At 37.3% G+C, this 26,982-nt stretch overlaps 3 protein-coding genes across 3 annotated transcripts; all 3 read left to right on the top strand.

The window, feature by feature from the left end:
* Nucleotides 1-1,654: 1,654 nt before the first annotated feature.
* LOC127650511 (elongin-A-like) lies at nucleotides 1,655-12,476 on the top strand. Its single transcript, XM_052135967.1, has 12 exons — nucleotides 1,655-1,811; nucleotides 3,286-3,342; nucleotides 3,449-3,564; nucleotides 5,474-5,946; nucleotides 7,661-7,935; nucleotides 8,084-8,192; nucleotides 8,596-8,748; nucleotides 8,992-9,089; nucleotides 9,278-9,458; nucleotides 10,080-10,212; nucleotides 10,300-10,454; nucleotides 10,703-12,476. The coding sequence occupies exons 1-12, from the start codon at nucleotides 1,740-1,742 to the stop codon at nucleotides 10,762-10,764; spliced, it is 1,884 nt and encodes a 627-aa protein (XP_051991927.1). The 5' UTR covers nucleotides 1,655-1,739; the 3' UTR covers nucleotides 10,765-12,476.
* Nucleotides 12,477-13,583: 1,107 nt separating this feature from the next.
* Nucleotides 13,584-15,946, top strand: LOC127650963 (PITH domain-containing protein 1). Its single transcript, XM_052136645.1, has 6 exons — nucleotides 13,584-13,981; nucleotides 14,235-14,278; nucleotides 14,431-14,508; nucleotides 14,629-14,733; nucleotides 14,845-14,953; nucleotides 15,569-15,946. The coding sequence occupies exons 1-6, from the start codon at nucleotides 13,775-13,777 to the stop codon at nucleotides 15,668-15,670; spliced, it is 645 nt and encodes a 214-aa protein (XP_051992605.1). The 5' UTR covers nucleotides 13,584-13,774; the 3' UTR covers nucleotides 15,671-15,946.
* Nucleotides 15,947-16,773: 827 nt separating this feature from the next.
* LOC127650992 (acyl-protein thioesterase 2-like) lies at nucleotides 16,774-26,652 on the top strand. The gene is made up of 10 exons (XM_052136682.1): nucleotides 16,774-16,823; nucleotides 18,376-18,468; nucleotides 19,208-19,239; nucleotides 19,330-19,395; nucleotides 19,819-19,866; nucleotides 20,231-20,301; nucleotides 20,557-20,630; nucleotides 21,640-21,741; nucleotides 23,199-23,375; nucleotides 23,836-26,652. Exons 2-10 carry the CDS (start codon nucleotides 18,391-18,393, stop codon nucleotides 23,884-23,886), a joined length of 699 nt encoding a protein of 232 aa, XP_051992642.1. The 5' UTR covers nucleotides 16,774-16,823; nucleotides 18,376-18,390; the 3' UTR covers nucleotides 23,887-26,652.
* Nucleotides 26,653-26,982: the final 330 nt, after the last annotated feature.

The following is a 26,982-nucleotide window of genomic DNA, read 5'->3' as shown; positions in this document are numbered from 1 at the left end:
TTGCGATCGACGTATTGGGCACCCCTGATCTGGGTGGTGGAGGTCAAAAGGCCTTGTGACTCTACCCTCCCTAGCAACCGGGTCAATTTGGTTGCTTAGGAGACCTGGCTGGATTCGAACTCGCAACTCTAGAGGTGGTAGTCAGCGTATTTTCAATTTACAAGCGCTGTGCTTTTTGCCTAAGGATTGCACAAATTTGCACAATATTTTTGCACATTTAAATTCTTAATCCCTATTTATCTTCAGGGAATTGCCTATTTATATTTATTGTCTTCGTCTTCTCTCATATTCATTATTTGATGGTGTATTGCTACTTTCTGTTTTTGTATTTTTGTTTCTGCTGTAACACCTCAATTTCCACTTGGGGATGAATAAAGTAATATTGTATCGTATCATATCGTAATATTTTGATTATGGTTATCATTGAGTGCCATGGTATTTATCAAAATATCATAGAAAGCATCACTGTACCATAGTTCTTTTTTGTATTTTGAATAATGTAACAAAGTAAATATTTTGATACATTCAAAATCAGACATTTTATATGTAAATTTTAGGTAAATCGAGTTTGCAAACCACACTGACACTTCTTTGGGGTTTTACCAAGTGGGCTGTATATGCAAAAACCACAATGCTTAAACCTTGTGCATCAATAAAAAATGAAGTAGTAAAAGAACTGCCATAATAATATTATATATTAATATTATTTTCCACTTTTAATTAGGTAAGATTTTTATCCAACATCAGTCCTGATCCTAACTACCGAATATTCATTGATTTTCAGGATTTTAACTTTTAAATGGCAGTTTGTTTACATAGAGCCATTGTTGTTTTTCACACACACACAAACAAACAAACAACAAACAACCGCCATTCGTCACTAAGTGGCGGTGACGTCACCACGACGCTTGTGCCAGGCTATGTGCACGTTAAGGCCACGTGATGTGTCGAACGCCCGCTGGCAGGAGGTCACGGGACAGATCCAACCGGTGACACGGGTCGAATGACTGACACACACACACGCACGCACGCACGCACGCACGCACGCACGCACGCACACACACACACACACACACACACAAACACACTGACATCTACACCAACAGATTTTATTTTGGCCTGCAGTGCTTTATAATACAGCAAACAGAAAATAGGAAAAAAGCATGCGTTATCTCCATTGGTTAAAAATGAAAAATGGCGCCATCTGGTGGAATATATTAAACATTTCCATTTTGAAGTCTGGGCTCCGGAATGAAAGCATATTGTCATAGAATTCATGATTATTTTGCTATAATGTTACTGGGATCAAACATTGCCATTTTTATTAGTTTCAATGGGGACATTTTTGTCCTTAATGTCATGAGTGTAACTATTTTGTGTACACAGTGCATTATAGATGTTTTATAGGAACTGAGGTTGAAATATAACTATTCCGGCAACATTTATGCCGTTGGCATTAACACAGCCAAAATGAATGAAATAACAAAACTGAAAAGATAAAATGTCCTGAAGGTCGCACAAGAGTTAATGATCAAATTCGCCACAATAAATACACCTGGACCCCATCGTGATGACTGCATGATTTATGACAGCTTTATGACGTTCTTCCGGGATCTCCATTTGGACTGACGGAAGTTCGCAGCAGTCTGAAACACCATGGAAACAACAGCAGACCAGCAGACACCCCCCACTGCTGTTGTAATGAAGCGGCTTCCGGGCAACATGTACCAGCTGTAAACATGGCGGAGGAGATACTGGAAGCAGTCGAGAAGTTGCAGTTAAGGCTTGCAGAAAATCAAGAGCCTCGCAAGGTACGAAACCTTCTCGGAGAGACGACACGATCGCCTTTGAAAGCGATTACTTTACGTCGATTCTTTCACACCTTTTACGACAATGTTATACGCACTTCTGCGAGTGTCTTCCCGAAGGAGCATGGAACAGCTATCTAGAGGGGGTTGTTTAGATAAGTCTGAGATAGCTTTGCCCTTCTACATTTATTTCCTCAAATATATCAAATCCAGCCGAATACCGTCAGTCAAAACTCCGCATCGAGCCACTTTCTCAGAACCTTGTACTTAATAAACAGAAATGACAACCACAGCGATTTTATTAAGGTGGCACTGACAGAGACAGGCCGTCTTTAATACAGCGAAGAGTCTGTTAATCACTCGAAGACGCGTAAGGTTTATTTTACAAGACCGGCAGATTAATAACTCACTTTTTCTTCTGTATAATGTTGTCAATAGTTCATGTGTTTACACTAAGGCGGTGTCGCAAAAACTAGTGAGCAGTCTACGTAGATTGCATTATGAGGGCCCGTTCCCACGGAACGCGTTCTTAGGTCGTTTTCCTATGTATTGCGCTAGATGGACGTCTTTGAACATTGCGCCGCGACTCGCGCATGATCGCCTTGCAAGTTAAAAGAACTTCAACTGTTAAAACGCGTCTCGAGACATTCGCATTCCGTTCTTTTCGTGGCGCTGATTTTTTTTCATAGCACCAAAACGTGTTCGGTCTGAACGGCGCCTTACATAGTGCTCTATATTTTACGGCGCAAAGTACTTTCTAGGTAGGCAGCTCACTAGAATTTGAGTTGCAGCCAAATTCCTGATGTCGAACCCTGTTCTTCTCTGGGCCACGACGACACTTGGCAAATTGAAAGTGTTTTTCTTAGTATGCACTTCTTTTGCATATTTGATTTGGTAACTTTGGCATGACGTCTTGGGACTCTGTGCAGACAAATACAAACCTGTTTGTTACTTAAAAACGTTTGAGTCTTCCTTGTGTACATGAACAAAAAGTACTACAGTGCTGCCATATGATATACCATAGTAATTCCAAGTCTGTTGGTGCATGAACTAATGTAATAACATGACATTCTTTGAAGTACCTTGGAGTACCTTGTAAATACCATGGTACATAATATGCCAATCATTCGGTACCATGGTATTGCCATTTAAAGTATAGTTCACCGAAAATGAAAATTCTCTCACCCTCATGCCATTCCAGATGTGTATGACTTTATTCTGCACAACACAAATGGAGATTTTAAGAAGAATATCTCAGCTCTGTTGGTCCTCAAAATGCAAGTGAATGGTGACCAAAACTTTGAAGCTCCTAAAAAGTCATACACATCTGAGATGGCATAAGGGTGAGTAAATGATGAGAGAAATTTCATTTTTGGACAAACTACTCCTTAGTAATGCACTGAAAGTTTTTTAAACTATGTAATAAATGTATATTTCTTTCTCTTAATTATTTCCCCCCTCATCTTGTTCTGTCTAGCTTCTTAAAACTCTCAAAAGGCTGGGAGAGCTGCCCATAACAGTAGACATCCTGGTGGTAAGATTATTCGATTGTTGATGTTCAGTTTAAAGTTCTGGTTTGGTTTAACAGTTGTTCTGAAATGAGTTCTTTAGCTTTGTTTCATTTTCTCAAATTCTTGCAGGAAACGGGTGTTGGAAAGACTGTAAATTCCCTTCGCAAACATGAAGTTGCTGGGGAGGCCGCAAAGAACCTTGTGGCCAAGTGGAAAAAGTTGGTTCCAGAGAGGTCTGCAGACAGGTACGTTTTACATTGATGGGGTTTGTATTTTCGTCTGCTTTAGTTAATCACACGCAAGGCTTACGGTGTGCTGCCATGTTGGACTTTGTAATTACTTTGTAATTAAAGTAGTATAAAGTAGTATGCCCCTTTTTAGTAGTATAAAGGGGTATTTCACCTAAAAAGAAAAATTCTGCCATAATTTACTCACCCTCATGTAGTTCCAAACCTAAATTACTTTTTAGTCATGTCACCACCTGAGACTTTTTAGTTTCAGTCGCCATTCACTTTCATTGCATGTTTTTTATCATATAATAAAAGTAAATGGTGACTGAGAGTGTCATGCTTCTGAACATCTAAAAGGAAATCTGGGTTTGTTTTATTTTTGTATTAACAAATGTATTGATTCCATATACCATATATATAAAAAAAATGACAAATAAAAAAATAACAGAATATTTGGAATCACGTTATATAATTTACAACCCTTCCCCCCACAAAACACAAACAGATATCCCAGTGGTCAAATGTCAGTTGACAAAGACACACAAACAGACAATAAAACAGTAGAAAATATTTAGAAATGTATATACATGTATTAAAAAAAAAAAACATAAAAAGGCTACAACACACACATTTAAAACAATACTCCACTGCTCCTCCCCGAGAGACTTCTAAAAAGGCTAAATATCTGCCCCATTTCTTGATGAACAAATCTTTGTTGCCTAGACTTCTAAATGACAACTCTTCAAATGCTGCTATCCTGCCTATCTCCATGTACCATTCAAGAAACGAGGGCACTCCAGCCGACCTTCATCCCCTAAGGATAACCTGTCTGCCTATCATAACACCAGCCAGGATCCAATTCTACATGTACTTATCCCCTACATCAATGACTGCCCCATCACCTAAAATACAGTGTCTGGGGCAAAATGAGATTTGAGTACCTAATACATCACCCATAAAACTCTGGACCCTCAACCAGAATTCTTGTATCTTAACACACCACCAGAAAACATGGGCTGTGTCCCCATCTTCTGATTTGCATCACCAGCAGGTGGGTGTGTCTTTAAGACCCAGCCTATACAATCTAGGGGGTCCAATAGAATCTATGTAAAATCTTAAATTGCAGAAGGCGCTCACTTGCATCTCTAGATGTAGACTTGATGTTTTTTAGAATCCTAGTCCACTCTCCCTCCTCCAATACAAAATTTAGATCTTCCATAATCTCTTGAGTAAAGTTGATGCTCCGTCCCCCAGACTCTGAATTAGCAGGGAGTAATACACTGATGCCTCATGGCCTTTTCCAAATGCATTAATCACTACTTTTAAGAGTATCTACTGCTTTTGGGGGGTGTATACTACCCCCACAAATAGTACAGAGCAGGTGGTGCAGCTGTAAATACCTAAAGAACTGAGTTCTGGGAATCCTAAAATGTTGAACCATATTTTCAAAAGATCTCAACACTCTAACACATAGTTCACAGAGTGTAGTAACCCCCTTCAAAATCCACTCTGACCAGCAGAAAGGGAACATATTAATACATAAGTTTGGATTCTGCCATATAACTTCTCCAATTAGTTTAATAGAGAGGCTTTTCATTGGTGAAATAGGGGCAAGAACATTCTTTTCAAAACAAAACCAGGGATGGGCTGTCTCAGGTGGAAGCGACCAATGAGCCAAATGTCTGAGACCGAATGCATCATAATAAAACAAAATCTTGGGTAGGCCGGAAATCTGGGGTTTAACAACATGAGGGTGAGTAATTGATGACAGAGTTTTCATTTTTGGGTGAACTATCCCTTTAAGTGTATTAGGCAATATGAATTGTGTAATTTAAAATGTTTAATCTGATCACAACAATTCTTTGCAAAACTTGTAGTTGTCTTGCAATATGTAAGTGTCTATTTGTTTCATGTTTATCAAAAGACCAAGTGTAAAGGAGGGGCATTCCCACTCACACATTAATGAGCCTGGAGGGCACAAACGAGTCAGGGAGCAGTCTCAAGAGGAACCTCAACTTATGGAGGATGAACACCAGGAGGAGGAATACCAACATGGATACTCCCCCTCCCCCCCGCAGCACTACAGCTCACAGTACAGGCACAGCAACGCAAGGGAGTATCAGTCAGACGAGTATGAAAGCCCTCCAGAGCAGGAGCCGGAGCTGGAGCCCAGTCCCCCACAAAATGACATTAGACCACACAAAGAGCCAATCAGAGAGCACAGTTCTCATGATGTCCGGGAACAGGAGAGACAGAAGCACCGAGCACTGGCAGCGGGTGTCAGCAGCACACGTAGAGCCGACAGAGAGCAACAGGGTGGAACGAATCACAAATCGAAACATGATCGGTATAAAACCTCACATGAAGGAAAGAGAGAAAAGAAAAAAGGAAGTGATGGTAAGAATGTTTGATTTGTCAAAAGGCAGTTCCTCTAATGCTTTAAGGAACAGTTCTTACATAAATGAAAATTCTGTCATAGTATTCTTACCCTTGTACCAATCAAACACATATGTTATTTATTTTTTTGTGGAACATCAAAGTAGAAATTTAAGAAGAACTGTTGTGCAGTTCTTACTTGGTCGAGGTATTGATACAGATTTCCAGATTCCATTCCATTTCATAATCTCTTGATTCGATTGCGATTCAATATAAATAATATATTGCATATATGTGTGTGACAGATCACTAACTTCCTTGTGATGGAGGAATCGGGAGCCGGCAAACAATCCAACATAAATATTTATTTTGCACACTTTTAAGTTTACACAAACGGGTTACCTTTCAGCTCAATATTAGCACATGCAGTCAGCTTCAATCAATCAATCTGAGGCCTCGAATACACATACAATTTAGACACCGCATTGACTTTTATATAATCCACACAGAATCGGACTGAGCCATCACTCTTAGGAATCAGAACCACCAGGCTGGCCCAGTCACTGTTGGATTCTTCTATTGTTCCCATATCCAGCATAGCCTTTAATTCTTCCCGAACCACTTCTTTTTTGTGCTTGGGTAATCCCCTTTTACGTAAAACTCTGGGATTTCTTCAATATATGAGCGCATATATGGGAACGTGAGGGACAGGCACTATTTTATATTGTTGTTTATAAATGAGAATAGTTTATAGTCTGTGCTTTTCACACTGTACTCCCAGAAATGTTCAATTCTATCCGCTGTGTTCACTTGTTGTTGGGCTGCATTCTATGATGTTTGTTATCCGGTCTGTTCGTGCACATACAAAAACCCAAGAACATCACTTATGCATTTACGTGGCCACATAAGCTGCATTCTTCGGGAGAAATCCAGGTGTTTGGAACGTCTTTCTCTTAATCACTTAAGCTGCACAAGGAAAGTGGTGTTCTCGTTTACACAATGTTTAAGAATGCCGCTTTCTGCAAAAAACCTGTAATAAACTGTTTTCTTAAGTGCATGTAAACATGGTCAATGACATTTCAAAGTAAACTGAATTTAAGGAATTTAAGTCATTATTCAGTGATATGCCCTCCCCAGAAGCCAGCATTCGCATCCAGAATAAAAAAAAACAAACCAATGCATCGTGTTTAGTTACTATGCATGTGAGAACCAATGCCATGTTGGTGTCGATAATGTTGACATGCCATTTTTTTGAATGTGGATGTCACCAAATGCGAGCTTCATACCAATTAAATACCAATTTAAATGTAGGTATTTTCCTCATACACACCTATCATATGGCTTGTGATTAAGACTTCCACAAATGGAAGACTTGCAATTAAGCACACAAGTTGCATGGACTACTTTAATTGTGCTTTTATGGTGTTAATTTGTCCTTTTTTGGAGCCTGACGGCCACTGGTTACTATGAACTGTTGCTTTATGGCAAGAGCTGCATAACAATTCTTCAAAAATGTCTTGTTTTGTGTTCCACAGAATAATTATCAGCATACAGTTTTAGAACAAAATGAGGGTTAGTATATAATGACACGATTTTACAAATTATTGACATTTTTGACAATTTCTTTGTCATTTTTGGTTGAACTATTCTTTTAATATTTTTTAGATAATTCTGTTTTGGGATATTCTTGTTAAATCTGAGAAAGAACTTAAAACTGATCTGTTTTTTCTTTAAGGAAAATCAAAGGAGAGAAGAGAAGTTCCAGAGCAAGTGGACGAGGATGAGGAGCCATTTGAGGCTCCCACCATGTCTTTTGAATCCTTTCTCACATACGACGCTCCGACCCCAAGTAAAAAAAAGAAAAAGCAGCCCTCGCGACCCACTCAGCCTCCTGCCCCTGTTCCATCTGTTTCCTCTAAGTCTAGCAAAGCCAATGGGACCAGCAGTAAACGTTCCAAGCCATCCTCCTCCTCTATGACCATGCCCACTGTTTCAGAGAAACGCAAGAAGGTGAGGTAGTACTGTTTTTTTCTGGCCAGGCAACAGAATTAAACTGTTATTGTGGTGTTTTAATTGCAGTTAACCATTTGTATTATAGCAAGCTGGTAGAAAACAAGCCTTGTGTTGAAAGTTTTTTAATCCACTCCTTTTTTCCCAGGTTGTGGATTTGGTTCCCACTCTTCCTGATATTCCTTTGCCGGCCATTCAGACTTACAGACCCCTGCCCTCCATTGATCTTACTCCACTGTCCCCCCAGAAACGCAAAGGTATTTTTTTTCCACTGTTGGCACAGTTTAAGCCCAACTCTATTTGAACTTTTTTGACATACTGGAAATAAATTCAGGTTTATTGTCATTTTTACACATTGCAGTTAAATGGACAAAAATAATTGAAATGCTGTAATAGTGCAACATTCAACAAGCAGACATATGATTCATAGTGAGTTTGTATATGCCTGCCTGTAAATTACAACAGCTATCAGACGGTATTTACTGTAGAGTGTTTACATAGATAGATACTTGTCTGAGACTCGTTTTAGCTTTGAGTGAGTTGATGAATATATTGTATACATATGAAAAAAAGTAGTTTATAATGAATAAAAACTATAAATCAGAATGTTTCCATCTGCATGGAATTGGAATGCGCTCCTCAATTGAATTTCTCCTCCAGTCCCTGTGTTATACGATGAAGAAGGTGCTGGCTGCATAGGCCGACGGCTTAACTCGAAAATGGTGGTGTACTCTGGCTCAAAGACGGCATACTTACCAAAAATGATGAGTCTGTATGAACAGTGCATTAGAGTCCTCCAGAACAACATTGATTGTAAGTTTTCCACTATCAAAATATCAGAAAGATTTATACTTATACAGTATGTCTGCAGAGATGCACCTTTAATAAATAATTGTAATAGCATTATTGTTTAATAATTTCACTTGTTTTATCAGGATTAAATTTAACTGAATGTTGCACAAGTGTACTCCAATTAAGATGGTGCTGATCAAATCAGGCATATGAATCAGGTTATGAATCAGCTTTTTTGCTCATATGTTACTCATATTTTCCCAGCAATCGATGAAGTGGGTGGAGTACCATATGAGATTCTGGAACCAGTTCTGGAGAGATGCACTCCTGAGCAGCTTTATCGGATTGAGCAATGTAATCAGGTATGCGTGTCAATGCGCACAAACACTGCAGCTACACACACATTGACCTTGACTTGTCTGTTCATTATACTTGGATATAATGAATTGTGGACCATTAAGCATATTTCGAAGCAAATTAAGTACTTTTCCCCATGAAGAACATTCTGCTGTAGTAGACAAGTCTGTCATTATATGTGTCTTTCTCTCAGTATTTTACAGAAGACTCCGATGATCTGTGGATGAGACACTGTCAGCGGGATTTTAAGCACGAAGCTCCTCAGGAGTTTGAGTCTTGGAGGGAACTGTATCTCCGGCTCCATGAGGAACGAGAAGAGCGTCTGCGCAAGCTCACGATGAACATCAGTTCTGCCCATGCAAACAAACCTAAAGGTACACACACAAATGGCTATTTTAATAAACATATTTAGATAATGTGTTACATTGCGTTACGTTTAAAACTGCAAATGTAAATCTAGGCTTTTTAGACTTGTTAATTTCTTCAACCGACACGCTAAAATTGTTAAAATATGGATGAACAGCACCCAGGAGGATAATGATTTATTTTATGAATTCCTTTTTTGGGAAAAGATTGCCTTTGATTACATTTGGTTGAATACATTTGTCTCGGTTCCAGCCTTTCCACACATTTGAAATTTGACACAGAATTTTTTAACATCTACAGGTTAAAACAATCTTTCTGTCCAAATAGAAACCAAGTTCTTAGAAGAACGAAAGCAATAAGCCTAAGCAAGAAGACGTTTAGACGTATGCATTATCACAACTCAACACGATTATTAATCGTGTATAAATTATTCACACTCGACACAAATAATAAATTTGGTTGAATAGGAGATACTGTACATGCACAATCCAGTCAATCTCCCTGGAGAAGCAAGCAGAATGTTTTTTTTTCCTGTAATAAATACATCCTTCAAAACTCCAATTAAATCTTGGTGTTTGTGGTGATGAGGATAATTCAATGTTTGTATGTGGATTATTTACTCTTATCAGGGCGGCAGGTTAAAATGGCATTTGTCAACTCTGTTGCTAAACCGCCACGTGATGTCCGCCGGAGACAGGAGAAGTTTGGCACTAAAAATGGATCTCCCAGCACAAGCGCTGCTACTGTTGCTCCCTCTCCCAAGTACGTAAATGCTGCACTAGTCACCTACACTACATCTTAAGTTGAAGATACAAAAAATGGTGGTAAATTCTGATTCCTCATACGTAGGATTAGACCAGCATCAAACTACAGCTCACTTATCAAGCCCATTGATGTTGGCCAGTCATCTTACAGCAGTCCCCCTGAATCGTCGTCTCGCTCCTCGCCCCCCACCCCCAACAGTGCTGGTGGCCACAATGCCAGAGAAAAAACACAGGTCAAAAGTGAGTCAAAGAGGAAATTGTTATGGAAGAAAATATCTTTTACCTACAGCCTTCTCTTCATCTACCTGATTTTTTTTTTGTTGCATGAAAATGTATATATTGTGTATTTATTATAATCCATTTGTGTTGATAAGATGATAATCATTTCAATATTTTGCCCATACATGAAGTTGAATTGCTTGAAACTGGTTGTATTTTAACAGATTGTACAATTTATTCCACTTCTCTTTAACTTTTCTTTCTTTCAGAAATTGCCCCCATGATGGCTAAGACTATCAAAGCATTCAAGAACAGATTTTCCCGGCGGTAAAGGGAAGAAAACGGCAATAGTTTTTGAGGGAATGAGAGAAGAGACTGAGACTGGAGGAGGAAACCTTTTTTTTGCTGTAATGCTTCATAGGAAATGTGCAATGCCCTCTCACCTCTTATGTTTTTATGCTTACAGTATTATCAATACAGCTCACTGGAAGCAATCACACCACCAACACTTAAAGGTACACTCTGTATTTTTTCTGTTTATGCTGTGCTGGCCAAGCTGGCAGTCGTCTTAGACTTTTAGTTTTTAACAGATGCCTGCTATTCACAGCTAGCCATGAATTTTTTATCCTGTGAGAGAAAGTATCCATTAATGGGGAGGTTACTGAGATAAAGTGAGTAGTATTCCATTGTTCATGTGATCTCAACATGAGGCCACCCTTTTATTAGGCTACTGATATAACTGGATTCTTCATCTCATGCGAGTATACATGATTTTAAACATATTTTTCAAATGTACTATTCATTTCCTTGTGTAAACCTTTTAATGAGGAAAAGATTGCCGAGTCCACCTTCAATTATGTCATAGCATTACCATCATGCTCAGATGAACACATAATGAAAACAATTTTTACACTACATATTACCATGAGACACCAGAATCACTGTTTTATGTTTATTTAACTGCTTACTGCTTTAACAATTTCATTGTCATGGAACGGAATATATGATCATATGGCAAAGTGAGAGGATGAATGAGATGTGAAATGTTCAAGGACTCTTCCACACCATATTTATTTTAAAATCAATGGACCTGACAGCCCTGGACCTTGCCTTGAATGAAAGATCAAGAAGTCATTTTAATAGATTTTAAGTGTTCTATTGACATTTTTAATAAAATCCATGTGTTGCTCTCTCTTTTTTTTTTTATTTATGACTAGACGCTCATTTGTTGTCTTTCGGCTCAATTAAGCTATTAAAAAATACATTAAAAATGCAATTCACACAAAACAATTACCTGAATACACCTCTACTAATGTCTTCAATTTCTGAGTTCAAAGTTATTTTGATATTTTTGGGGGGCTTAAAGGAATAGTTCACCCAAAAATGAAAATCCTCTCATCATTTACTCACCCTCATGCCATTCCAGATGTGCATGACTTATGCTGAACAAAAATGAAGATTTTTAGAAGAATATTTCAGCTCTGTAGGTCCATAGTAATACAAGTGAATGGGTGCCAAAACGTTGAAGCTCCAAAATCCACATAAGGGCAACATAAAAGTACTCCATACAACTCAGGTGGTTAAATCCATGTCTTAAGTGATATGATATCCTTTTTCTCCTTCTGTTTTTGGTGATTCACAATCTTTAATGTGCATATGCCACCTACTGGGCAATGAGGAGAATTTATGATTAAAAAAAAAGGACTTCGATATTTATCTGTTTCTCACCCACACCTATCATATCATGTCTGAACACAGATTTAACCACTGGAGTCATATCGATTACTTTTATGCTCCCTTTATGTGGATTTTGACACCCATTCCCTTGCATTGTATACCCTTGCTACAGAGCTGAAATATTCTTCTAAAAATCTTATTTTGTGTTCTGCAGAAGAAAGTCATAAACATCTTGTAGGGTGAGTAAATTATGAGAGAATTTTTATTTTTGGTTGAACTCCCTTTAAGTCTATTTTCACTCTAAATCTCCACTTTAACATTTCCTTTCAGATGTGAAATCAGATTTTTGCATAACATAAAATACATATGATGTCATTTTTAATAGTTTTTTTTTTTACATGTCATTAATGTGAATAAAATCTATGTAAATGTATGCATTTTGACAATTTAGTAATAAATACATAATTCAAATAACAGAATCCCAGTCAAAAAGAGATATCTGAATCACACTATACTATTTTATGTATTATGTATAGGCCTATATTTTTAATGGAAGCAATGCCATAATAGCAATAAACTATAAATTCAGATGAATGATTTCACTCAATTGACCCATAGGTTATGAAGAATAATAAAGATGTTTGAAATCTACATCAAATTAATGGAATTATTAAATAATAACTCCATGAATTATAATAATCAACACATTAAAAAATAAAAACAGAAGCAACAACATCCCACTTGGGGCCTTCTGCCCCAATTCTGAGGGGGCATTTTACCCCAGGGTCTAACTTTAACCATTCACATCCAAATAAAAAAAATAGTTTTTCCCCCTACAAATCTAAATATGTTACTGCGTCCACAAACACTCCATTTGTAAAGAGACATAACAAATTGGTTAATATAATCCAACATAAAATAATTCTAACATGCCTATTAACCAATGTCAAAAAATTTGCTTAATAAGAGCCTAAACATTTAATAAATGTGTTGAGATGAGATTTAGTGACATCTATGGTAAAGCTGTCACGTGCATTTTATGTATATACATATATTTTACATAGATCTAATGCATGTAAAATATATGTATATACTGTATATAAATGCTTTAAATATTTTGCAGAAATGTATGAAAGAATCATAGACACAACAATTGTGTGTGCTTTAAATTAGATTTGTTAAATATTTCCCTTTTTTAATTATTATTATTTATTTTATTTTTTTTACCTTGGACAACCTTATTTGTCAGTGGCCTTTAATCTGTCTCATTCATTTATATCCACTAAATGATTTATCACTGTCGTGTTTACTTTATTATATTAACCTCAGATGGTGCATAACACTTTTATTTACGATAAAGGAAAGCGACCAATCAGACGTCAATACGCCACAAGTAGGCGACTCCAAACTCCATTTCTAATTGGCTCCTCTGTTTTTAATGGTCCAATTACGTTCCATATTCGTTTTCGCATGTTGCATACTTCCACCACTTCTACTCTACTTGTGCCAGTGTTCGGGGGGTTTATGTTGCATTTTACCATACGTGACATAATCCAGTTATTCTTTCGTATATTGTATTCCCTGCATTTAGAACAGTCGTCTGCAGCCGCGAGTGTTTTGGCACTTTTTTCGGTATTCGTTGTTTCTAAGAGCAAGTTCACGCTATGTCTGGACACGGCCACGGCCACGGCCACGGGGGCGGCCACAGTCACGGTTGCTGTGAATGCGATCACGAGCCAGCTGAGCGAGGAGTGGAATATGAGCTGTACAGACGCATTGATATAGAGAAGCTTCAGTGCTTGAATGAGAGCCGAGACGGAGACGGTAAATTGGTGTTCAAGCCGTGGGATCAACGCACTGACAGGGCGAAGGTACCATTTAAACGAACTTATTAGATGCGACATGATGGCATTGAACTTGCTGGAGTTTTTGATGATAGATACAAGTATGGAATAAAGCCAAACTTAAAATGACTTGCATATTTATGTTTTTTTAATTTTATTTATTGATAAGTGATCTTGCAACAAAAAGGCAAGGCGTGTCTTTTGAAACATTGAAGACTGATTGCTCGTCTAGAAATTATATTACATTTGTATGAATGTATGTCTCCAATTTTATTTACAGTTTGTTGAAAGTGATGCTGATGAGGAACTTCTGTTTAATATACCGTAAGAAATTTATATTTATGAATCACTTATTTATTGAATTATTTATTACGCAGCGAGCACTAATTTCTGGCTACAGTGATACCCTTTTCAAGTAATTTGCTAATATAATGCATTATTTGTAACTATCATAAATGTAAAGGTTATATCTGCAGGTTTACAGGTAGTGTGAAGCTGAAGGGAATCATTATTGCTGGGGAAGATGATGAGTCACACCCAGCTGAAATTAGACTGTGAGTGTGTTCTCAGTCTTCACTGGAAATTGAGCCTTATTGGAGTCTCACATAATAATAATAATGCATTTGTAATTTTCATAATTGATTGTTGCAAGTAACGTGGTATTTTTTGAGCAGGTACAAGAACATACCCCAGATGTCATTTGATGACACCAGCAGAGAGCCAGAACAAGCGTTTCGTCTAAACAGGGATCCACTGGCTGAACTTGAGTATCCAACCAAGTAAGTAGTTTGGTTTTAAAAATGTTAACATGCACAAAACAGTACAGTATTTGCTTTTTTTCATCATGTTGGGCATCTCCACTGACTGTCTACCCCAAACACTTTGAATAGAATTGCCAGATTCTCCAACGTGGAGCACTTATCTATTCACATATCTCGGAACTTTGGGGCAGAATCCACTCGTGTGTATTACATTGGGCTACGGGGAGAGTACACAAAGGTCAGTAGTGGGTAAACAAACATTACATAAACAATACATAAAAAATACTGTTTTTACTAACTGGAACCAGATGCACCATATGCAAATGAATTTGGAGACACGATGCATTTGCCGATGGGGCATGTTTCCATATAATCACATTTTCTTTGCATGTTGTCACTTCAACCTGATTATCTAATCGAAAAAACTAAATATGCTTTGAATTGAGGATAAAAATGTGGATGAATATTGTCAATGATGAAAGATTTTAATACAGCAAATCCCCACTAGGTGTTAGTGGTTGTTTTTATTTCACCTCTAGAGGCCTCTCTTATATTGTTAAATCCTCCAGTGCTGGTCCATAGCAACACTGGCCAAGATGCATATAACCGATAGTTCCAAAAAGCAATCATTGGGGCCGATTAATCGGTAAAAAAACCCGATATATCAGTCTACCTCTAATGCAAATTATATTAAAGAACATATTTTGACAAAAATTTTGGGACAATTGTAATCATATCTATTAACATAAGTTTCAATCTGTAAAAAAAAATTATAAAGAAATTGTGAAGGATTTGCATTTTTGCAGTCACCTTCATACAATATCTTGATTGTTTTGTTGTTATCATCTTTCAGGCTCACAGGCATGAGGTTACAATCTGTAACTATGAGGCAGCAGCCAATCCAGCAGATCACAAAGTGGAGAGCATTACTCCGCAGACACAGTTCATATCATGACAAATTAAGGAGAGAGAATCTCGCGCTTACTGTGTGAAACAGTAAAAGTGTGCATTATTTTGATAACAGTGAGATGTTGAACTGAGAGTCTTCATAGGCTTTTCTTTGATGTGTTAACATGGATTTGACTATTTATGAGGATTTGGTCATCTGCAATTCTGCTAATGTGCCAATAAACATTAAGATATATGCATTATTTATGAATTAGTTTATGCCTATGTCAAATAAACAAAATATCCTTGAACTAAGAGAATGCAACAGATGAGCGGTGCAAGAAATCTGTTTTTATAATGAAAATAATTGAAGAACGCCATTTAGTGGATATCTTGCGTGTTGGATTTACAATATCTTTATTTATTCTCTTCAAACATTTTTGCGTTCTTATCAACACAGTTGCTTCATATGTTTAATTTAGACAATTACATTTGAATTCAAATGTATGACTTCACACAATTTGCTGAATTTATATAGAACATTTTACATTGAAAATAGTTTTTTGTACGCAGTCACATTACAAAAAAAAAAAAATCTTACTAAAATTGGCAGATAAAATTCAGTCAATGTCATTTACAAAATGTGAGACATTTCTGTTAACGGAGAGCCCATTTTTCTTGTGTATAAGGTTTTTGCTCACTATAACTACCAACTGTACAATATATACAACTTCACATTTAAAAATAGCATATTTTAAATAAAATATAATAGCAAATCCAAAGGTATCTTTCATACACATAAAACAAATAAAGAATTGTGTTATTCTCCAATACTCATATTTCACCAGTTTATGACATGTTCAGTTTAACCATTCTCAAGACATGTTTGGCAGGGTAATCCTGTGTAATATTTTTTTATGATACCAAAATATAAATGTATTGCTGTAATAAGTACAAAATGACAACGGAGCAGTCCCATTTCGACAAAAAAAAAAAAAAAACTTTCTAAAAAGGTTTATCGACAGTTTCTAGTGTACAAAAGAAGGTATAGAAGGCTATAAATGAAAAGTTATACTAGATCTATAATTGATTCAACATTTCCTCGCGAAACATCTCAAGCGTACGCTATTCAACAAACGCGATGACATCACGCCTCTGTTGTCTCCGCCCCTCTCCGGCAGTAGGAGCGGAAGTTCCGTTGTGACCCGGGATAGCGAGCGGTAAGTCAGTAAATGTGTAGCTATTGACCGCATTTTATAACTGTTTTTTTCTACTTGAACCCTCAAAATGCAGCCTATCCCCTAAGCTCGGTGTTATGAATCGTTATGAAGTCGCCAGCTTGTCGTCGAGTGACGTAGTAGTGAGATTATGATCGGGAATAAATAAATGCAGATAGGTCCACCTAAGAGGCTGTTGATTCATTGTGGAAAATAATGCAGGCGAACAGGATTATGCGATCGTTTGCTGGAGTATTTATGAAATGACCTCGTGTCTTTATTTGTACATTAATCCCGTCCTCGTTTCTTCCTACCTGTTAAATATGATCTGAGCTGCGCCCCACTCTGTTGTTTTTTATGCCCAGCCCTTTCTTCCTCTTATTTTTGAAAGTGATCGTGGTATTCATGTGCATGAGAGGAATCTGCATTGGTTTAGGAAGGATCGTTGGAATGACGACTTAAAGTAGATCAATATAGTGACTTGTTAATGTACATTAGTAAGCCGTGCTGTTATCAGAAAAATGATAATGCATCTTGATTAGATGAAAAAATACAAAGCATGCTGAACGACCAACTAAAACCAGCATTAGATGGTTGACTGTGGTTTTAGAGGGGTTTTAGTCACTTTTAACTGTTGAGGCTGGCAGACCATCTCAAACCAGCTAAGACCAGCCAGCTTGGGCTGGTTTTAACTGATTGTTTTTCCAACAAGGAAGTTATGTTTGCAGTAAATTGGTGTAATCATTTTCATGTGGCTCCATATTTTTCTCATTCATGTTTTTCCCCCCACCTGTCTTTTAATAGAGGTATTAAAGATGTAATTGGGGCACTGGGGCAGGTGATTTGATCAAATTATTGGATGACATGTAGCCAGTCCAGGAAAGCACAGTGACCCATTAAAGTGATCAGAGCAATACCAGTCCTGTAGAGATTATTAAAGTCATTGAGACTTAGGGCTGAAACGTATAATATGGTTACACAAGCCACTCACAGACAAATCAAACCATTACATTGGTGTGTATTTGCCTCCTGCAGCTGTCAAAATGTAATTTCTCAACACTGTCATGTGGTTCCAGGAAAACAGGGACCCGTGGTTTTCATTTGAAAAGAGTTTTCTTGGAACTTGCATTAAGTAGACGTCTGCAAGTACAAACATCTGATCTGCACAGCCACTAGTAGAATTGAGCTTCTCTCAGTATGATGAACTAAATCTTTAGTGCTTATTTAGAAGGCTAAATCCCTCTTTAATTTCACCTTTCTCATTTCCCATACACATTTACAGTAGATTCTTTGCAGGTGGAATTGGGCATTTATAGCTTTAGACGTGCTTAAATCGCTTTGCTTGTTGATATCTGAACGGCACTGGTGATTAAATCAACTTTTGTTAATCATTCTGCAGCCTGCTGACAATTTCTCTTTCAATCGCTGGTTTGTATCTTTAAGAACCAATTATCTAATGATATTGCCTGGCCTCTGTATTTTATCACTGCATTTTGCACATAATCATGTTGTACTGATCTGTTTTGAACTATTTGTTTTTGTATTATTCAAAAAGCACTCCTCCCATTGTATGTGTGGCAACAACATGTCTGTACCTCTGCTCGCTGAAGCTGTGACTCTGTCTGCAACTGAGAAGGAGACAGCTGTGGTAAAGACCAGTCATATCATTAACTAATGTGAAATGTGCCATCAGTAATTTAAAGTTTCCTTAGAGATAGTTTACCCCAATATGGGACAACCCTGTATGACATTCTTCTGTGGAGATGTTACACAAAAGGAGATGCTCAGCAGAATGACACACTCAGTCACCATTCATTACATGGAAAAATGCAATGAAAGTGAATGGTGACTGAGACTAGCATACTGCCTAACTTCTGTTTTTTTGTTCCACATGAACAAAACACGCCTTACGAGTTTGCAACAACAAGAGTGTGAGAAAAAGAAGTTGACAGAATGTGTATTTACTATCATTTAAATACTATTATTAATGTACGGTACTCATTTCTATCCCTTTAATAGATTTTCCTACCACTTGTTTCTCATTGTAGTCTGACACTAGTCTGTTGGTCTTCCTGTCCATTGGACACACTTTAACGGTTTTCTGCTTGGTCTTGTTAGTCTTAATCTTCAAATACCTTCCTGCATCTTTGATGGAAGAAAAGAAGGAATACATTTACAGACAGCTTAGGTTTAGATATGCTAACTTCATATATATATATAAAAAAAAAAACCCCAGCATCAGTAAGCATTAAACCAAAAAAAATTACCCATTTCCTGAATTACAACATTTCTTTTCGTCTTTTTTGTACACAAGAAACCAAGCCCCTTATGTAATTGAGGGCTTTGCTGAGATAATAGTTTCACATCACTCTCTGTAAACCTTGCAGGTGATCTTCCTTCATGGCTTAGGTGACTCAGGGTAAGTTCAGTTTACCTGCCTGTTGATGAATCTTTTAATGTCCCGCAACCTATCATGTAAATACCCCTGTCGTGTCACTTATTTACCCAGACATGGCTGGGCCGATTCCATGATGTCTATTCGACTGCCGTACGTCAAATACATCTGCCCACACGCGTAAGTGAATTGCTTATTATATTCGTATTCATTCATTCTTTGTTTTGTTTTAATTTTAACATAGACATGGGGTTCTCAAACTTTTCAGACCAAGTGCCAGGTCTGATCAAATCAGAGCATCCAAATACTACCTGGGTGTCAGCGTAATAGCAGCTACGTTGGGCTGTAATCATTATACTCACAAACATATAGATTAAAATTGTTAGCACAAATGAAAACACGGCAGTTTAAATCAAATTCGAATTTTTAAGTATTTTAAATTCCAGGAGTCATGTGGCATACCACCTGGATGCACACCACAGACCTCTGTTGGTACATGTACAACATTTTGAGAACCACTGACATAGAATGTCATGACATGTTTTTAGGTTCTTTTGACTTTTAGTTTTTCACATTTTAGACTTTTGTATTTTCTGTCTTTAGACCCAGAATCCCTGTCACACTCAACATGAAGATGACCATGCCCTCATGGTAAGTTGCCTCTGCTGTGGATACCATTCGGAATTTTTAATTCTAGTACATTAACCCAGTGGCAAAGCCCACTTAGAATATTAAGAGGTTATTCTTTAATTTAAAGTACATATTTATAAATTAGTTTAAAAATGCATAAATTTGGATTTCTGAAAGTTTGAAATAACGTTTTGAATGTGCCACTTAAATGTTTTTAACGAAATTTTTGTAAAAACAACTTGGCCCATCCATTTTTATTGAGGCCCAACCAAAAGTAATTTCCTGGCTACACCCTTGCATTACCCTAATGGTATATCTAACATAAAGGGGTTGGGGCTCCTTTAATTCCTGTATAACACTTGCTATTTTATATACATTTTTTAAGGTTTGACCTTATGGGCTTAAGCCCGGAATCACCAGAGGATGAAGCTGGGATTAAGAGAGCAGCAGAGAACAGTGAGCAAAATTAAAAAAAAAAATTGTTGGAAAAAAATATGCATGTTGGTGCTGTTTCCTGGATGCAGCATGAGCCTTGACCTGACTAACAGGGATTTGCTTCATACGTGCATAAATGATGCTATCCAGTTAGGCTTGGACTGTGTCAGCATATTTGAAACCACATAAAGAAACGTATTCCTGTAACACTATACTGCTAAATGCTGAAATGTGATTACATGGCACTCTGTATAGACTGTTCATTTTCTTCAACAGTAAAGGCCATCATTGATCATGAAGTAAAGAATGGGATACCATCCAATCGTATTATTCTTGGTGGTTTCTCTCAGGTAAGTGATCCACTCTGGGGGTTGAATTCACTGAACACTTGCGCCACTTTTGGCACGCAGCACCTCAGGTTAAAAACCTGCGTCTTTATAGGGAGCCTGGGTTGCTCAGTGGTAAAGATGCTGACTACCACCCCTAGAGTCATGAGTTGCTGAGTGACTCCAGCCTAAGAAACCAAATTGGCCCGGATGCTAGGGAGGGTAGAGTCACATGGGTAACCTCCTCGTGGTCGCTGTAATGTGGTTTGCTCTTGGTAGGGCGCGTGGTGAGTTGTGCGTAGATGCTGCAGAGAATAGTGTTACCACATGCACTATGTCTCCACGGTAACATGTTCAACAAGCCACGTGATAAGATGCACGGATTGATGGTCTCAGATGCGGAGGCAACTGAGATTCGTCCTCTGCCAACCGGATCGAGGCGAGTCACTACGCCACCACGAGGACTTAGATTGGGAATTGGGCATTCCAAATTGGGGAGGAAAAAAAAAAATCGTGCGTCTTTTAACTAATCAATTGCACTTAACCACTTATAACCATGTATATATGTAGATGCGCAGTGTCTTGTGTACTATTGTGATTTAAAAATAATGATTCAGATGTCTGGATCACAGTGATGGAGCAGTGCTGTACAGTCCGAGGAAAGTTTAATAGATTGTGGTTGTCTGCTGCATTCCTCACACAAGCTAGCACTCAGAACTGACCCGCAAGAGCAGGAATTGTGCTGAATGCAAATTGTTTTCAGCACTGTATTTCGGGCATGTGCCATTAACTGATTTGTATAATTTCTTTAGTAAGTAAGGTTCTAAAACAACGCAGAGAGCGCATGCAAATAAACCATACTGTCAGCAGGCGCAATTCACAGTAAATTCCCCCTGAATGTTTGTACTTTCATTCAGATTGCTGACATGATATATTGCAATTCCTGTGTAGTTCCTAGTTAAATTAATTTGATACCTGTTAAATGAGGAGATTATATAAGAAGGAAACGTGTTTCTTTTTGATTGATCTTCAGGGTGGCGCTCTCTCTCTCTACACTGCTTTGACCTGTCAACAACAGTTAGCGGGTGTTGTTGGGCTTAGCTGTTGGCTTCCACTTCACAAGACCTTCCCACAGGTACAAGACATTGGACTTCATGAGTTTATGTGAGAAAATGACAAACATGCTGATTACTGCATCCACTGTCATTGGATATTCTTGATCAGGGGCCAATTGAACTGTTTTTACAACCATGAATTTGAACTCTATCGTTATTAATGCATGGCAGACCTTTTCAGAGTTTAGCGATTCATCTCTGCTTCATATCTAGTGCTCTCCAGGTTTAGTGGAGTAGTAATGTCTCAGATTGTACACCTTGAGAACTGCAATCTTTTTCTCACAGATCAGGCAGGTAGCAGTCCTATTAGGAGGCTGGAGACATGACGAGCTGTCTTAGATGTTATTTATAGAATAGTTCACCCAAAAATTAAAATGCTTTTTTCAAGTACCTCATGTCATCAAACTTGTATGACTTCCTTCTTCAGTGAAGCAAATAAAATATATTTTGAAGAATATCTCTGCAGTTTGTGCTTGTACAATATAAGTCAATGTGGTCCAAAACTTCAAAAAACACAAAGGCAGAAAGTAATCCATACGATTCGAGTTGTGTAATTCACGTCTTCTGAATCGATACGATAGCTTTGAATGAGAAACAGACCAAAATTTCAGTCTTTATTCACAAAACAATTTCTGTTCCGCACAGCTCTTATATGCTTTCTTATTCCGCCCAGCTCTATGTTTACAATAAGCTTTGATTGTATTGCACACATGTCAGTTCTCACGTGAACATGCAAACGCACATGTGGCAAATGCAAGGAGGTGTTATGCTGCCTTTATGTCTTTTTTAGAGCTTAAATGTTTTGGACCTCATTGACTTGCACTGTATGGACATATAACGCTGAGATGTTCTTCAAAATATCATCTTTTGTGTGCTATTGAAGAAAGAAAGTCATACGAGTTTGGGATGGTGGAGTAAATGATGAGAGAATTAACTTTTTTGGGTGAACTGTTCCTTTATATATAAAGACAAAAATCACATAGTAATCAATTCACATGTGAAATTTGTATATTAAATAATTTCAAGTGACCCTTCGCCAAGCCCAGCCTTAAGAGCGCTTCTGACCAATCCTTAGCAACTGTTGCTCTGCCGCCATTATTCTGACACATGTTTGCTATTTTCCAACGATGGCCTATGAAAGTCATGTGTATTTGAGTACTTTTAAGCAGGATTTTATCAAAATACATTTTATTACGTTGTTGGCTGGTCATTGGTAATAGTGACACAAATTACCCAGAGCAGTGTATGCAGTGTTTTTCTTTCTTTTTTTAAATAACCTTTATAAAAATCTAGAGAATAGCATGTTATGGATTAAACTGTGTCAGCCCTCATTCTCAAATGAATATTTAACATCTGCAACACCTCCTACATTTGCTTCAAGGTGAATTAAATCTAATAATTGAATGTTTATTCATTTATGTATTTATTAAAGTAACCACTGTTTTGATACGCAACCTTTCTTTTTTGGATCCATTAGGCTGCAAGTGTGAGTGGAAATAAGGGCACTCGCATCCTGCAGTGTCACGGAGAAATGGATCCCATGATCCCTGTGCAGTTTGGGGCAATGACAGCAGAGAAGCTCAAGACCATTGTCTCTCCAGAGAACATCACCTTCTGCACCTATCCAGGTCTCATGCATAGCTCCTGTCCTCAGGTTAGTCTCTTATTTTACCTATGTCTGAATTTGAATATCTAATGAGCATGTATTAGGAATGGTGGTGGTATAGTGGGCTAAAGCATATAACTGTAAATCAGAAGGTCGCTGGTTCGATCCCCACGGCCACCACCATTGTGTCCTTGAGCAAGACACTTAACTCCAGGTTGCTCCGGGGGTATTGTCCCTGTAATATGTGCCCTTTAAGTCACTTTGGATAAAAGCGTCTGCCAAATGCATAAATGTAAATGTATTACAAGTTGATACATTGCTGAGAACTTGATGTAAGATTTAGTTGGAAGCAAAATCCTGCTTAGATCTTGTGTTTGCATAAATTAAATGTTTAAGCCAATTCATAATTGATCTTGCAAATGTAATCTATTAAACAATTTTATTCCATTTGTTCATTCATATTACTTCTATACCTAACACAAATGCTACTCTGTGATTAACTTTACAGGAGATGTCTGCAGTGAAGGATTTCATTCAAAAGCAGTTGCCCCGAGTCTGACCTCATTTTAACTCACTGTGACCTTTAGACACTGAACTCTCACCTCCGGCCTACTATTCTCCCACAAGAAACAGCTATGATCCCCTTCAACACAAAAATACACACATTCAGATACATAAACATACACGGTCACGCATGAATATTCAGTTTTAAATACTGTGAACATGCAAAACCTGCATACAGTGTCATCTCACACCTTTGTTTGTAATTTCATACATCAATGGACATTCATTAAAACTTACATACTACTAACTAACATACAATAATATTCCACCAAACTCTTAGGGCCTTTTCTTTAAGTAAGACTTACTGACTTTTATTATACATTCCTATAATCATTAAAGGGATAGTTCACTCTAGAATGAAAATTCTGTCAGCATTTACACACACGCATATTTTTGCGAACTCACATTTCTTTGTTCCATGGAACACAAAGGGAGATGTTTATCAGAATGTTTTCCTCAGTCACCATTTACTTTAATTGAATGGAAAAAAGATGAAAGTGAATGGTGATTTGAGGCTACGTCTACATTAATCCGGATACATTTGAAAACAGCTTTTCATTTCAAACCGATCTCCGTCCACACTAGTGTTTTAAAGCGTTTCCAAAATGCTTAAATCGTGTTACTGTGGATACAGAAAATCCCCGTTGCGCGTACAGTCTAAAACGCAATTGTCCTCGTGTTCCGTCGCCGGACACCAATGTTGAGTAAACTTCCCTTCGCCTTTGAAGGAACACAATGTGATGGTTGTACAAAGTAACATTTATTTTTAAGGCCAAAATGGAGCGAAAGAGATGCATTTTCAAACGAAAACGTATTAGTGTGCACAAGGCACGAGGCTAAATTTCTGCCTTATATCTTTTATTTTCCATGATAGTCATATAGGTTTGGAACAACAAGAGGGTGAATAAATAATGACAGATTTTTTTTTTACAATAATTTTTTCAGTTGAACTATTCTTTTAAATCGTCTCTCTTTCTCCATCTCTCAGTAAGCAAGGCAGTATGGGTAACCTTGCATAAGCCAGCTCCATTACACAGAACTCTGGAGTGTTCAGCAGCTGCAAGTCTGTGGTGATGGAGGAAGTTTGTCAGAGCCTGGTGCCGTTTGGAGTGACACACGTCACAATGCTCTGTACGCTAGTCCCACAGTGTATGCCTGTGGTGGGGGTTCATCAGGATGCTGCATTTCCTACTTGTGCTGAAAATATGAAATGAGAAAAGCAAGCAAAAACCGCACAAAGAAACTAAGTCAGTTAATCTTTCAAATCTTCCAGTATGTTTTGTTCTTCTAAAACAGTTGATGAATTAACATCCAGCATAAGAATATAAAATAGTTGGTAGAATTTTTTATTTGTGCCATATTTATGAAATCTTGTGCAATGTTCTTTGTGTCTGTGGATTAATTTTATTAAGTCTTAAGAGTTGATGGCTTTGTAACACGCAAGTACTTATTTTATGGTAAGCAGCATTGGTAACACTTTACAATATGTTTCCATTTGTTAACATTAGTTAATGCATTAGGTATAACGAAAGTATTTTTTACAGCATTCGTTAATATTTTTTAATGTTTGTTAATAAAAATACAATTGTTCATTCATTGTTGGTTCATGCTAGTTCTTAGTGCATTAGCTAATGTTAAGATGTACAACTTTTGGTTTTAAAAATGTATTAGTATATGTTGAAATTAACAACCAAGATTAATAAATGCTGTAGAAGTATTGTTCATTTTTAGTTCATGTTAACTAATGCTTTCACTAATGGATTCTTATTGTAAAGTGTTATTGCAGCATTATAAGGTGGCTTTAGATAATTGTAAAATAATGCTATGTGATTGACATTACTTATTTGTAATAATCAAAGTGCATCACTCCAGACAGTGCTGGTAATAAGGTGCTGTTGCTTTAAATAGAATCCCAAATCCTCCCTAATTCCCTGTCCACTTCAAAGCTACATCATCCTCCATCCATATGACGATACACTTTCAAGTGTTCTGGGGTCTCAGATTGCAAATGTATATATATTTCAGGTTCCATATTACTGCATAAAAGTATTGTTTACTGACACGACCTATAACAACAGATGGAGTGTTATACAGCAGTGTTAGTGGAAGATGTGGTGGATTTAGCCTGCTGATATTAATGGAGCATAAAGTAACCTTGATTAGCTAATGAAATTGAAAGACGAGTTTGCAAAAATGGATGCTATAGTCTCTCACAGTTTTCTTTTCTACATTTGAAAATTGATTAAAATGGTTTGTGTGATGATTACTAAACCAGTTATTTGCAAAGTAGTGAATGTTGCTTTTTTTTTTTTTAGATGTTCTTCAATATATTGTTTTAGTGTTACTTTATCTTTTTAACACTGTTACTGAGTCCATTTGACTGACTTCCATATTTTCTTAAGCTATGACCCCTCTTTTCTAGTTGGTATTATTCTTTAGAATTAGCACAATTTCTTAGCTTTGGTCAGGTTTCCTACATGCCCTATGGCTTGAATGTTTACTGTATTAATCATGGCCATGCCAGGCACAAGTCAGTCAAAAAGAAACTGGCAATTTCTTGTGGGTTAACAGTGAACTTATCAGTCTGTTTATGTCTACCTGAGTTGTATTTTTTTTTTGTTTTATTATTTGTGCTCATTTAAACAAAACCAGTTGTGTTCTCTTGTTGTCTTTATATTTGATCAATTGTACTGAGGGACAATTGGTTCTTCAGCAATTTTCCCGAAACACATGTATGTGAAATAAATGATGCAAATCACAACAGTGCTGTCTTGCCAATATTTTTTGCTATAAGACATTTTTAATTGTAATCTGCCTTCTCAGATAGGTTCAGATTCAGATAGGTCAATGTTAGAATTGACAATTAACCCTAAAAGGTTGTTGTATCCCAGGGATACAAACATTTGAGAGGCTGGGGAAAGGAGCACAGAGCAAGTGGGACATATTTTTGTGAAAATGGTTGAAATGGGGTCCCAGCAAATACTAAGATCATGTAACTTTGTATAAAAACTCGTCAACAAATGTGACTTGCTAGCATTTCGTGAGAAACCTGCAGTAAATGTTGATATCTTTTACACAACTATATTTCGAG

The sequence above is a fragment of the Xyrauchen texanus genome, chromosome 10 (assembly GCF_025860055.1).
Source record: "Xyrauchen texanus isolate HMW12.3.18 chromosome 10, RBS_HiC_50CHRs, whole genome shotgun sequence".
Taxonomy (NCBI): Eukaryota; Metazoa; Chordata; class Actinopteri; order Cypriniformes; family Catostomidae; genus Xyrauchen; species Xyrauchen texanus.
The sequence above is the reverse complement of the archived record's forward strand: the minus strand, read 5'-3'. Positions and strand labels throughout refer to the sequence as shown.